This window comes from Uloborus diversus, chromosome 2 (genome assembly GCF_026930045.1).
Source record: "Uloborus diversus isolate 005 chromosome 2, Udiv.v.3.1, whole genome shotgun sequence".
Classification (NCBI taxonomy): domain Eukaryota; kingdom Metazoa; phylum Arthropoda; class Arachnida; order Araneae; family Uloboridae; genus Uloborus; species Uloborus diversus.
Window position 1 is genome coordinate 27,336,078 of NC_072732.1, and position 13,451 is coordinate 27,349,528.

Below are 13,451 nucleotides of genomic sequence, written 5' to 3' on the forward strand. Positions count from 1 at the left end.
CTTCAAGTTTATGGTAAGCTTATTGTGTCTCCCCCCCCCCCCTCCAGAAAATTGCAAGTTTGATACATATACTGTTTCAAATCTGTTGGCCAGATTTTGTTTTAACTGATTTAATAACTTTAAAATTTAAAAATAATAGGATAATATTTTATGAAAAAATGTCGTTTTTATAGGAGTTTTAAAATAAAAAAATTTAAAAAGTTTAAAATGTCTCTATTTTTTATTTGATGCTGCAGTTTTTATGTGATTTCTTACCATGTTACTGAATTGACTAGAATTAAAAATTTTTGAACAAAAAAAATTACTTCTTCGAGGTTATGTTAAACATGTTTTTTCCCACTAAATCTTAAGCTGGACATATACTAGTTCAAATCTATTGACCTTTTTTTTTTTTTTTTTACCACAAAACTTCATTGTTGTAAATTGGTAGTTTTAGTATGTTCACTTACCCATTTTTATTTTGCCAAACCTTTAGCTAAAAATGTTGGAGGAATTGGAACATATGTGTATTCTATAGAGTTGTATGCAGAAAGCTGTTACTTCTTGGAAATTAGTTGCTCAATTTTATCTGAACATGAACAAAGGATTGAAGAAGAAAAGGTATCATAGTATTTGGCATTTTCATTCAATATTTTCTTAAATTTGTTACAAGTGTGGACTATGCACTGAAAACCTTTATTGAAAGGAGTACTAATAGTGCCATGTGCATAATTGCAAGTGGCATCTAAAATTCACTTTTGTGAATTATATTTTTTGTTTTTATTTATTAAAAGAAATCTTTCCTAATCATTTCTTCATTTCTGTTTTTTTTTTTTTTTTTTTTTTTTTTTTTTTCTGATAAGTCTTTAAGATGTCTTTTTCTGATAAGAATATATTTTGTAATTAGTGTACAGACATTATCAGTTTGTTTATTTTTTCAAACATAATTTGATGAAAGTTAATTTAGCATCCTTTTTTTAGGGTCCCAACTTGTCTTGAAAACACAGCTAATTTCAGGCTGGAAAAAAATTCAGTACAATTTGAAATTTCTAAGAAATGTTTGAAGCATTTTTCTGATTAGAAAACTAGTCGTATAATTTAAAATTCCTTTATCTGACAAAGTTTTATTGTTTCATAAATACTGTGAAGCAGAATATGGTTCACTTCTCAAGCTTTCTTTTGCCAACCTTTGCCTATTTTTACCCCTCTTTTTTTTTTTTTTTTAAATCTAAGTTTTACAAAGCAGGCTTTCACTTAAATCCAATGTTTCCCAGGCCCATAGCTGGGCACTTAGTCAGACATCAGATCATACAAGGGGAAAGCAAAATAGGCTCTTGAATCTTTTAGCTTTTTTATCTTTCTGAAGTGAAAGAACTTTTATTTATACCGTTTACTCCTTTAATTGAATAGCCAACTTTCAACTCATATCTATATATATAAAAATCTCGTGTCACGATGTTTGTTCGGGGTAAACTCCGAAACTACTCAACCGATTTTTATCAAACTTCATACCTATGCGTAATTTGGTCCAACTTAAAAGATAGGATAGTTTTTATAATTTTTTATTGCAAATTAAGTATTAATTATACAATAATAGTGTGAATTAATTGTTTAGTTCTAAAAATTTTTAATAGATGGCGGTGTAAGTTAATTAATTGATATAACTCTAACATCGTTTGACTTACTGCTAAAAACAATATGCTAAAAAAACCCGAAACGTTACTTATCATTTTTGTAGAACGTTTCGGGATTTTACAGCTTTTTATTCACTTGAGAAAATCAACTATATTTATCAAAAAGGTTTCTGAATTGCTAGAAATTGCAGATTTCACACTATTGTGAAAAATATTTTTCTCCACCAGTATCAAGATTAACTGAATGTATTTAATAGGTGTATCGGTTTCAGTTTGATCACGGTTCGTCCAGATCGTCTCAGCTCCCAATGAGAGCGAAAAAATGTCTGGATCACGGAGTCTTGAAAAGAACTGCTGACGCGTTACCGTTGAGCTACTTGCTCAAGAGTTTGTCTTAGCGTTGGCAATGATTGCATTAATGCTTTGGTAATTTAATTGGAAAACCAAGACGGTTCTAGACTTTTACATTAAACCTACGTTATGCTTCTCTAAATATGCCAGAAACATAACTGGCTTTAACCAGAAGACTACTGATTTCTTCGAAAATATTCCAGGATAATTTCTGGAAGGTTACCAAATTTAAGCGGAAAACATTTATTTTCTTTCTCCCCCCCCCCCCCCCCAAGAAATTTTTAATATCATTAATTCTTGCAAAAATACGTTCGCAACAGAAAATTGCAGTTACACTTGCATCGTCAGGCATTGCTGCTACCTTTTTTAGATGGTAGACGAACAGCACATTCAGCTTAAAAGTTGCGTATTAGATATTCATAACAATCCAAATGCAATGTGTAACATTAAAGAAAAAAACGAGAAATTGCTGCAGTGTTGGAAAAGAGATTGCATTATAATTTGGGATAAGTGTACTATGGTTCATAAGTAAAAGCATGCATTCGAAGCACATCATAGGATTATGCAAGATTTGAAAGGCAACGATAAACTTTTAGGTGGTATTGTCTGAATATTGTCTGGGGACTTCCGGCAGACAATACCAGTTATTCCGATGAAATCAACGGATGTTTAAAACAATCGTTTTGATAGCCTAATTTCGAGATGATACGGTTGACCATGAACATGCGAGTACAAACGCAAAATGATCTATTCGCACAAGAATTTTCTAATCAATTGCTGGGTGTTGGAAACGGTGAAATTGAAATGTATCAAAATACACAGTACATCAAATACCCTGACAATTTCTGCACTGCTGTTGAGACGAAAAGTGAACTAATTGAGAGTGTATTCCCGAATAAATTTAAGTTATTTTATTGTGATTGCCTCTGTAATCGCGTTATTTTGGCAGCAAAAAACGTTGATGCAGACGCATTTAACTTTTAAATGTAACAGTTGTTGCCCGGTAATTTGAAAAAAATTAATTAAATCGATACAATTACTGATTAGAACAAATCATTAAAGTTTCCAACTAAATTTTAAATTCTCTGTATATACCAGGAATGACACTACACAATCTCCAGTTGAAAATTTATTCACCAATTAATCTTCTCCATAATTTAAACCCACCCAGGTTTTCACAAATATACACGTATAGTTATCAAAAGGGTCACCGGAAATGCTCTTGAAGCAGCAATTTTGACGGGAAAGTTTAGAGGAGGAATCATCCTGCTGCCATGCATTACATTGATATCATCAGAATCTCCAATACAACTTAGAAGGCTTCATATTCCGCTTCGCTTTGCCTTCGCGATAACCATTAATAGATCTCAAGGCCAAACAATAATGTCGATTTGGACAAGGAAAGTAGGTGTTTCTCCTATGTTCAATTACATGTAACCTGCTCAGGTGTGGAAAAACCATCAAATCTGTTCGTGTTAGCAAAAGACAGATTAACCAAAAGTAATGTGAACAAATGAGTACAAAGTTAATTTTCAATTTTAATAATTTAAAATAATCGAAAAAATAGTTCGAAATCAATGTTATCTACCTTATTTTTAAAATTCCACTTTTATAGTTTATCAGTTTATTTAGTATATTTTGTGAGAAGTCATTGATTAAAAACTATAGTTAAAGCTAAGATGAATAAAATGTGCATACAAAAACTTTGTATTGGTTAATGCTTAATTTCAACATTATGATACTTTACCTACCACTTTCAAGTTATTTTGCACCATTGGACGAAGTAAGTACACGGCAAAAAAAATTCCGAAACGTTTCTGAGTATTTCCGTGTAACGTTTCAGGATTTCAGTGGTTTTTATCAACTTATCGGAAAAATCAAGTAACATCGTCAAAACGTTCTCTGAATTGCTACACATTGCACGAATGCTGTTTCTCACTGTTGTGAAAAATATTTTTAGCTGCCAGTTCAAATATTAACTGAACGTATTAATAAAGTGTATCGGCTTCCGTTCGACTACGGAATGTATATTCGTCCATACTAATCACTTCACAAAGAGAGCGAATGAGTATGAACTACTTGCTCAGCAAGAATTGCAAGCGCGTAAAATTCGTGGTTCATATTTGCAATTCTGGGTTTGCTTTGGCCATGTTTGCGAAGCTGCTTATGGAGTTTTCTTAATAAATCACAAAGGTGCCAAACTATTATATGATACCTAACTAAGTTTACTCTTAAGGCCATGTTTGCAATACTTCTTATGGAATTTTCTAATTAAATCATTAAAGTGCCAAGCTGTTATGTTATACCTACTTAAGTTTTATCTAATGTTCGGGAAACACGACTGGCTACAAGCGGGAAGATTTCTGAATTTTTCAGGAGGCTTCAAGGATAATTTCAGAAATGTTACTGAATTTTATCGGAAAACGTTTCTGATTTTTGTAAATTATCTTACTGGTAGAAATTGGTCACATCAGCCGCCCACTATTTTCCAGGAACAATTCTGAATCGTTTTAACAGTGATACTCACTAAATTTAATAAACGTAAGTATAGAAAGTAATGCTTTCACTGTAGAAAATTTAGTTAGTACTTTAGTAATAATTAGTTAGTTAGTAATTTAGTAGTCCTACTTCGGCCAAACACGACCATTCTCAATTCCCTGTAATTTAAAATCGACTGAATATTTTCCAGCATTGTTAAAAATATTGATTTGATCGTATAAAAATAATCAGTAAAAATTTATTTTCTATTATCAGCCACAGCAACGCGTGGCTGGGTCAGCTAGTTTTAAATATAAATGTAAATTGCAATGATTCACAATGTTATTTTACCATTGAAATCTTAGAGTCGGAATTATTACAGTGTAAAAAGAGGATTTGACTGCAAAATCAGTGCATACTATTAGTGGAAAGTTTTTCTCTCACATTATGTATGAAAACATGTTTTTTTTTTTTATTATTGAAAATTAACAGAGGATCAATACAGGATATCTCAGTATGGGGAAAAAATATTTCCAAAACGGGCATTGCCCGAACTAGTCTTCTTCTTGCTACAGCCCTTTGCTTTTCATGCTTCTTAAGAAGATTTATTTGCTGTTAAAAACAGAGAGAAAAGCAAGTCTTTGCCCTTTGAGGCGTAGTGGCTTCACCTAAGGCCACCTGGCATTTATTCATTTGTTCAGTTAACTGAGTCGTTACGTTATTCCCCCCCCCCCATTATTGAGGCATCAGAATCTAAACCTTATGCTGTTATGGCAAGCTAAACAATGGTTTAAACAGTTACCTGAAACAAATAAAATCTAGGTGACCTCAGAGGAAGCCACCGTGCCTCAAAGATTTAATGACCTTATTTCTTTCTTTGAGATCTTGACAGTACTCTTAAACTAATTTTTGATCATGCTTTAAATAAATGAGTTTCTTTTGGTCATCTTGATTTGAACTGTTAATGAAGTATCAATAAATCTAAGCTGCATTATAATTTTTTTTTTTTTTTTTGAGAAAGAAGAACTAAATGGGCTAAAAATCGCTCTCTATCCTCCCTAGTTATGGACAAACAATAGGTGCTAACGATTAAGATTTGCATTTTTTTAAGCTTCCCATGTTTTAATGTGTCAGTGGTTAAATTTTAATAAAAATGTTTAATGGATGTAGTGTGGGAAAGATGAGGGTAAACCTGCTGATTGCAGGTACAGTGGACTCTTTCTGTTTTGAACGCTCATGGGATGGAACAAAAATGTTCAAATTATAAGGGTTCATTGTGTTCATTATAGAAGGAGACTGGACAATGTATGTATATGTATTTTATTGTTTCAATGAACAATGCTCAGTACTTTGCCAATGAGCTATACCAGGTATTGAGGTAGAGGTGCATAATTTCGTATTGGCGGCTAGTGCAATGTCTAATTCAATGTAGTAGGACCTGAACTCTTGCTTTTGCTTCTTTCTTTTTTAATTTAAAAAGTTTTACGTTACTTTCAACATCGGTACAATAGAGGAAAAAAAAATAATTTTTAATATGTTTTTGCGTTGTGTATTCTCATGCAAGGTATGTGTTTCAGGGTTGGGTTTTTTGCCGGCAAAAAGGTATTTTTGCCGGGACAGTGGAAAAAACCATGGCAAAAATGGAAAAAAAAACGGCAAAAATGGAAAAAACGGCAGAAACCTAATTGCAAATAAAGTTGCATTATAATGTTAATCAAGAAATAGTGTCAATATAATATAAATAATGCACTTTAATATTTTAGTTATGTCTCTCCATGTTACTTCTAATTTATAAGGTGAAAAATAAATAAAAAACAAATATTAGGATTGCAAAACTTAAGATTTTAAATGTTTGCTAAAACAATTTTTTCAGAATGAGCCAATTCCTTCAATGCTAAAACAAAGAATGTTTACTTAAGCTTAGTAAATTAATAAAAAGATTGAATTCTAATTATATATATATATATATATGTATATGTATATTTAATTAATCACTTTTTTTTGAATCCCACTAAGATTTTTAAGCTATTTAATTAATAACAGAATATTTACTTGAATATAGAAAAATATTAACTTTTCCTCACTAAAGAAATAATGCATTTTTTCTCACTTACTGGGAAAATGGATAGCCAAGAGAAGAATTTAAAAAGAAGAAAAAAAAGCTGATCAATATGTGCATTCTATATTCACTCTACTCTTTAGTAATACTAGCTAACTCTACAGAAAATGGCAAAGCCTTTTATCAAAATCTTTTCATGCTTTTTCTTTTATATAAAAGAAAAAAAAAACTCCGTAAGTTGTTAACACAATCTATTTTTGCCACTTTGGCAAAAACTGGCAAAAACCTATTTTTGCCGGCCGGTAAAAACCGTGGTTTTTTCCATGGTTTTTTCCGCCCCCGGCAAAAACTTGCCAACCCTGTAGTGTTATCATCCGAGTGAAAATACTTCCGGCTGATTCTCAACAGCATTTTACTTTAAAGGTCTTGAAAACAACTTGATACAATGGTTGGTTCAGCAGCAGAAACTTCCAGCTGATATTGGCCAGTTGAATGATTGTATATGATGCGTGATGCAGTAATGTCCAGGAAAATAATTTTTCTTCTTCCCTCTCCATCTTCCTTTAATGCCTTTCAATCATTGTGATAAAATTGTAAATGCAGTTCCAACTTTACATCTTTATTCATAGGAATTCCCGAGTACGGATAGTGAATCTGTTCAGTATATAGAGGTAATAATTGAACAGGGTTAAAAATAGCGTTCATAATACTGGGGTGTTCAGAGTACAGAGAAGTTAGCTTATATTAAGTCTATAAAGTTTCTCCCAAGACCATCAAAATGTGTTCAGATTATCGGAGTGTTCAGATAGAGTGAGTACACTATATACAGTAAAGTCAATGTATTTTTTTTACGTATATCCTGTTCAATTTTTTAGCAAGTTTTGTGGAAAATGCTGGAAATTTTGGCAGCAGCATATTTATTGACTGGTAGACATGAAGAAGCTCTTCTCACTGTTGGAAGGTGTTATATAATGCATGAAAATAAGTTGAAACAATGCATGGATATGTGGCGAAGAATTAAAAAAGATGCCTTACGAGGAGGACATGAGAAAATAATTTCCAGGTAAAATTTTTCTCTCTTTACACAAATGTTTTTTTTTTTCACTTAACATCTAAAAGCAGAATTCCATAAATGACTAACCAATGTTCAAAATTAGGTTTGTTTTCAACCCTATTTTTTATGAAGTTTTATAATTCATAGTATAATGGTTATGAATTTTGAAAAACATTAAGCATAAAAATAATTTCTGAAATTAATAAAAATCAATTAATTTCCCCAAGTTAAATCATTTTCATTATCATTTGCCAAATATAATCCCATAGTCAAGTCTGAACTAATGTTTGCAAATTTATTAAAAATAAGCCAATTGGTACGAAAGATTTTTAAAAGAAAGGGTACCTGAAACGGTCTGGAAATGAAAACTCATATACTTGTTTCTTATATTTTTACCTAAATAGTTTGGCAAAGATTTTAAAATTATTTATGCCAAAAAGTGGCTTTTTTTCCGCAGTCAAAAGTCAAAGTTTTGAAAAAGTAGAGGTGGACCTATTTCAAAGCACTGTGTATGGAGAAAGAGCAAGTGACCAAACTAGTAAAGTATTAAATATACTTTGAACCAATGAATTCAAGCCGCATGTGTATATAGTGGAGGATACAAATAGTGCAGTAAAATCAGGCTGAAAAATGGCCAAACCCAAACATAAAAAAAAAGTAAGTTTAAACCTGTTGCAAATTACTTCTTACCCTACCAGTAAGAAGGGGTAAAAAGTCCCAGCATTTTGTGCTTCGGGTTTGGGGGGAAAGGGGGGATGAAATAATCCTCTTTAAAAAAAAATAATTTGTTGCTTAAAAAAATTGCTCAAAAATCACAGAAGCCACACTCTATAATAGTAGGATAATAAACTCTAATAGATGAAAATGCTAATTAACTGGGGTGCACAGGCAGGGGGGCGGGGGTCCATTGCGGCATTGGAATTTTTAAGGCAGTTTTTTTTTAAAGGAATTTTTTTCTATGAAAACCTTCAAAAATGCCCCAGAAAAAAAATACCATAAAACTCCCAACAAATTATTTCAATGCCGCAGTTTGTGCCATGAGCCTCCCTCCTCCCCCAACGCATTTATTAATGTTTATAAGTTTTAAATTTTCATTTTTACAAAATAATTTTATTTTCCACAAAAAAAAAAAAAAAAACTATCTTTCAAATTTTTTTTTTATTTTTCACAAAAAACGAACCCTGTGAAAAACCCTGGACAGACCCCTGCCTTTAGAATAGTGCTTTTAGATAACCTTATATTTTTTATAATAAATAAACCTTGGATTAAAAGGCTACTAATAATTTTAAAATAAATTTAAATTTAAAAATGCTCCTAAATTTGCCTGCTGACCACAGGCTGCGCCAAATATTTCTAAATTTTCTTGTCTAGTTAACATTATAAGATTTTATTAACATTAATATGAAAATTTGTCTTCAAGGAAATAAAGTATTCACTATTCCTAAAGTCAAAAAAAAAAAAAAAAAAAACCAAGAAAGAAGGGATGGAGGAATTGGTAGCATCAAAAATAATCATTATGATCATTGACCAGCCAGAATCAATTAATCCGCTGATTATCAACAGCCGATTAATCAGTAATCAGTTAATTTGCTTATCAGTGCATCCCTAATTATCACCTAAGCGGTTTCAGAAATTTTTCATGCCCAAAGCTGTAAATTTGTTCATGAGTCATTCTTCAACATGACCTCCCCTAAAATAGTAGTCTGTATTGGTTCCTGTGTGTGTACTTCTACCCTTGTTTACTATTATACTTTTCTTATCACATTGTTTTACTTCTGAATATTTAACTTTTTGAGTGCTGTATTTGTAGTGTTTTTTCTGTGGAAATTTATTAAGTCTTCAAATATGCTGTTTCTTTCTCCTTTTTTTTCTTTAGAACTATGAGTGACATACTTTTGCAATTAAACTGTACCATTGATGTAGATAAAGAAATAAGGTTGCTGTATGAGGAGTTGAAAATTTGCATGTCAGACAGGTATGAATCATGTTAGATTAATGTATTATGTTACAATCTTCATTGTTTTACTTCAAATGTATATTTTGCATTTTTTACCCACACATTGTTTGTATATATACATATATTTGCATATAAAGGGTGAAAACGTAAACTTTCAAGCACTGGAACACCAATGAGAAATAGTTACAGTAGGTGCTTCTTAATGTGACCACTTTGGGACAATTACAGTTTGATTACAATATCCAATTGATAACAATAACCGAAAAGAATCCAGGACACACAAAACGTTACAACTGCTAGTGAAAATTACAATGACTTAACTAAACATGCGTTTTAAAGCTATAAATTAGCAAAATGGAATACAGTTGACTCCCGCTACAACGTGATTCGACTTACGCGAAATGGCTACAGCGCGAATTTTTTCGGAAGGAAGTATCAGCTTCGTTATTGGCTACTAAATAATGGTTTCATGAATGTCATTGCAATGTGTATTAATAAAGAGGTCATGAAGATGAGATGTTGCCACAAATTGAAACATTATAAAAGAAAAGGCGAAGCAACCGTATTTAAAAATGTATTAGATAAGAATAAGGATCTGATCATGGAGCATAAATCATCACTATCTTCATTCTTTACTCTTAAATAGTGTTATTGTATCTACTGTACAGTACTGTTATAGTGCATCATTTTAGTATTACTACGTGCTACGCGTACCTGTGTGTGTCTTTCCCTCCCACTGATCATTCATTTTGTGCATCTTAAAGTAATTTGTGTTGAATGAAACAACTTTTATATTTTAAATACAGTAAATGTTCAGTTCTATGTGGAAAAAAATATAGTGTATGGTTGAGGAATGCTTTAGAGCAGTTTGAGGGGTGTTTATTAGTGTCTAAAAGAATTAGGTATGCTTTAAAAATTTGTATGCATACATTTTTCTACAACACGAAATTTCAACTTATACGAGGAGTCTTGGAACGCATCCCTCGCGTAAGTCGGGACTCGACTGTAGCTCTTTTTCCATCAATTAAATCATCCGTCCGATGCTGCAAAGTCCCTTTTGCCCATTTTAAAAACAAGATCTTCTGCTTTTTGCAGTATTAACGGACCATTTACTCGGGCATCCTTTTCCCTGACATTCGTAAACCAGTTTCAAAGCAGATTCAACTTCACCATCTTTTCCAGTACGGTTTCGATTGTTGTTTAAATTTCCATTTAGCATCACTTTGTTTTCAATCATGTCACGATTCTTCCAAAGTAATGGCTGAGAAATGTTTAGTTGTTCTGTAGCACTTCTTTGACTCATGATGGTTAAATTGTCAAAGCGTTTCAGATATCAATTTTTTCCTTGACAGTTAAATTGTTGCACTTTTTCTCCATGGCTAAAATGTTTGACTTTAGAGTGAGGTTTTTAGTGTAACTTAGCGGGAAGAAAAATTCTGATTTACTGATAAGAATGGAGCTTGTTTTGCCGGTTCGCCTTTGTATTTCTTTTGACTGAGAAACCAAAAAGGGGAAAAAATTTAAAGTTTATGAAAAAGTGATAACAGTAAACAAAGACACTGATTACAATATCCGACTTTTTTTAACACATGTTAATATGCAAATGTTCCGAAACTTCGTGATTCTGATAACATTAAGCGAATGATAACATTAACTATGATCCCATCAAGCGCTGCCTACTGTATTGAATCCTGAGTCATGACCAACTTTATGAAGAAAAGAATTTTTTTCTCCAGAAAACCTATATCGGAACAGCGCAGTGGTGCATTCTGGCATCTATTCACCCCTCATATTAAACACTCATACATACAGGGGGGACTTTGACCTAATCTGCCAGACAAATGGAACGATAGAAGGGCCTACGTAGAGTTTAGAAACACCCGGACCTTGTCCAAACCTTAACCATTTTTGAGATATGGCAGATAATAGGAAAATAATTCTAAAAACAAATTAATGAGAAAAAAGAATTTTATAATTGTGTGTTTATAATTAACATAACGAAATTTATACGTATTTAAGAAAAACAGACAAAACTACCCCCCAAAAAAAGCTTTTTTTCATAACAATAATCAAATTTTACAGCATGCTTGAAGCTTTGGAGGTACTCAAAGTTGAACTGGTGCAAAAATCTGCAATCTGTGTTTTCAAGAATAACAGTTTGATCTACAATCTGCCAAAAATTACTCCACCCCACTACCTTTTGAATGATGCAAATCAAATCACATTGGAATTCAAGTTTGGCAGAAATTAATCCTTTTCTTTGAAAGATTTAAATGGTGTTTGTCAAAGAGAGAATCCAGTTAAATATGTCAGTCCTTATAGCGCAAGATTCTGCTGCAAATTTCTGGTCCCATCTGTTTATTAAGCAAAACACAATTTTTTTACATAATTATATTTGGAGAAATATGTTTCTGCCAGGCTGCCTATTAAATTATGACCAGATTTAGAGAGAGAGAGATTGTTTTTTGTTTCAATTTCTGTTCCATATCTCAAAAATGTTTGACTAGTGAGTAAAATTATGTGTTAATAAATTAAAGAACATAAATGTACCTGTAGAAAGTGTTTTTATTTTAATTGTAGCTGTTATATGTGCAGATATATTTAATTTCAAAGTTCGTGAATGTTGATCCAGATGCAGAGTTGAAGAGAAAAGTGATTTGTAGGCCTTTCACAGAGTCTAGAAAATAAAACGAGAAAGGAAATACTCAGTTTTTCAAAAGTTTACGAACTTTGAAATAAATGTCTTCGCACCTATAACAAGTTCGATAAAAATAAAAACACTTTCTTAAAGGTTATTTCTGGCTCTTTACTTTAACAATAAATACTCTCAAAGTAAATAGATTTTGGGATAAGAAAAAAAAAACATACCTTTAATCTAAGATAGCGTGAGTTCCTTCTACCACTTCCCATATTTTGATAGACAACCTGGCTAAATCATATTCCTCTAATTATATTTATGTATAAAAATTGTGTTTTGTTTAAAAGTAAATTAAGGTGGTAATTTGGACTGAAGGATCTTGTACTAAAGGTTTTGTAATACCTTTACTGGTTTCAATTTTCGACAAACAAAGATTTTAATATCTGAAACAAATGGCTTAGTTTCTGTCAAACTTGAACCCTAGTATGATTTGCTGTAGTATAATTTGAAAGCTAGTGGGGCGGACTAGTTTTTGGTAGATTTCACCGATTGTAGCTCAAGCGGTTATTTTTTTTTAAATGCTGACTGCCAATTTTGGTGCCAATTTAACTTTGAGTGTTTCAAAGCTTGTAGCCCACCGTGAACTTCAGCTATCTTGATGAAAAAAATAATTTTCTAAGATTTTCTCTGCCCTTTCCAAATATGAACTTATTTTGCATTTAGGTTTCTCAGGAATTTCAGAAACCAGTCTTTTTCTAAGAAGTCGAACATAACTCAAAAAAAGTTAGGTATCAGACAAGATCCTAGGTGAAGTAAGACTTTACTGTTCAGCACAAAGGTATTTATTTATCTTAAGATCCTAAGTGGTTCTATGCTCCCCTTGGGTTCTTCTACTGTCCCCTTTGGTTTGGCAGATTAGGTAAAATTCACCGGTATACATACTCAAAAATTATCCCAAGTTTCATCCCTGGAATTAAACAAAAGCATTATTAATAAAGAGCAAAACATTTTTTTTTTTAGAAATCAAACGCAGCATTATGTTTTTTTTTAGTTAAGTAATTTGAGTATTGGCCTTTAGGAGTAAATTCACCCAATAGCCCCGCCCCATTCACATGAAGCTTTTCTACCTCGGAAAAAACGTGCTTGAAACCGCATTCCAGTTATTTCCCGGGTAAATGTAGATCTTTCTTCCTCCTGTTTCTGAAGTATATGCTGGGTGCCCGGAATACACTGCACAAAACGAGTTTGTTTACTTGCTGGATATAGCTGCTAAGGATGCTGGGTAAAACTGATTTTTTCTC

General features: G+C 32.1%; 1 protein-coding gene across 1 annotated transcript in view; it reads left to right on the plus strand.

Annotated features, from left to right (window-relative positions):
* The window catches only part of LOC129235139 (uncharacterized), a 117,094-nt gene that overhangs the window by 42,134 nt on the left and 61,509 nt on the right, over window positions 1–13,451 (plus strand). Inside the window, exons 3-4 of the mRNA XM_054868830.1 lie at window positions 7,377–7,564; window positions 9,432–9,530. Coding sequence (XP_054724805.1) covers window positions 7,377–7,564; window positions 9,432–9,530 — 287 coding nt within the window. The remainder of the gene's footprint in view (window positions 1–7,376; window positions 7,565–9,431; window positions 9,531–13,451) is intronic.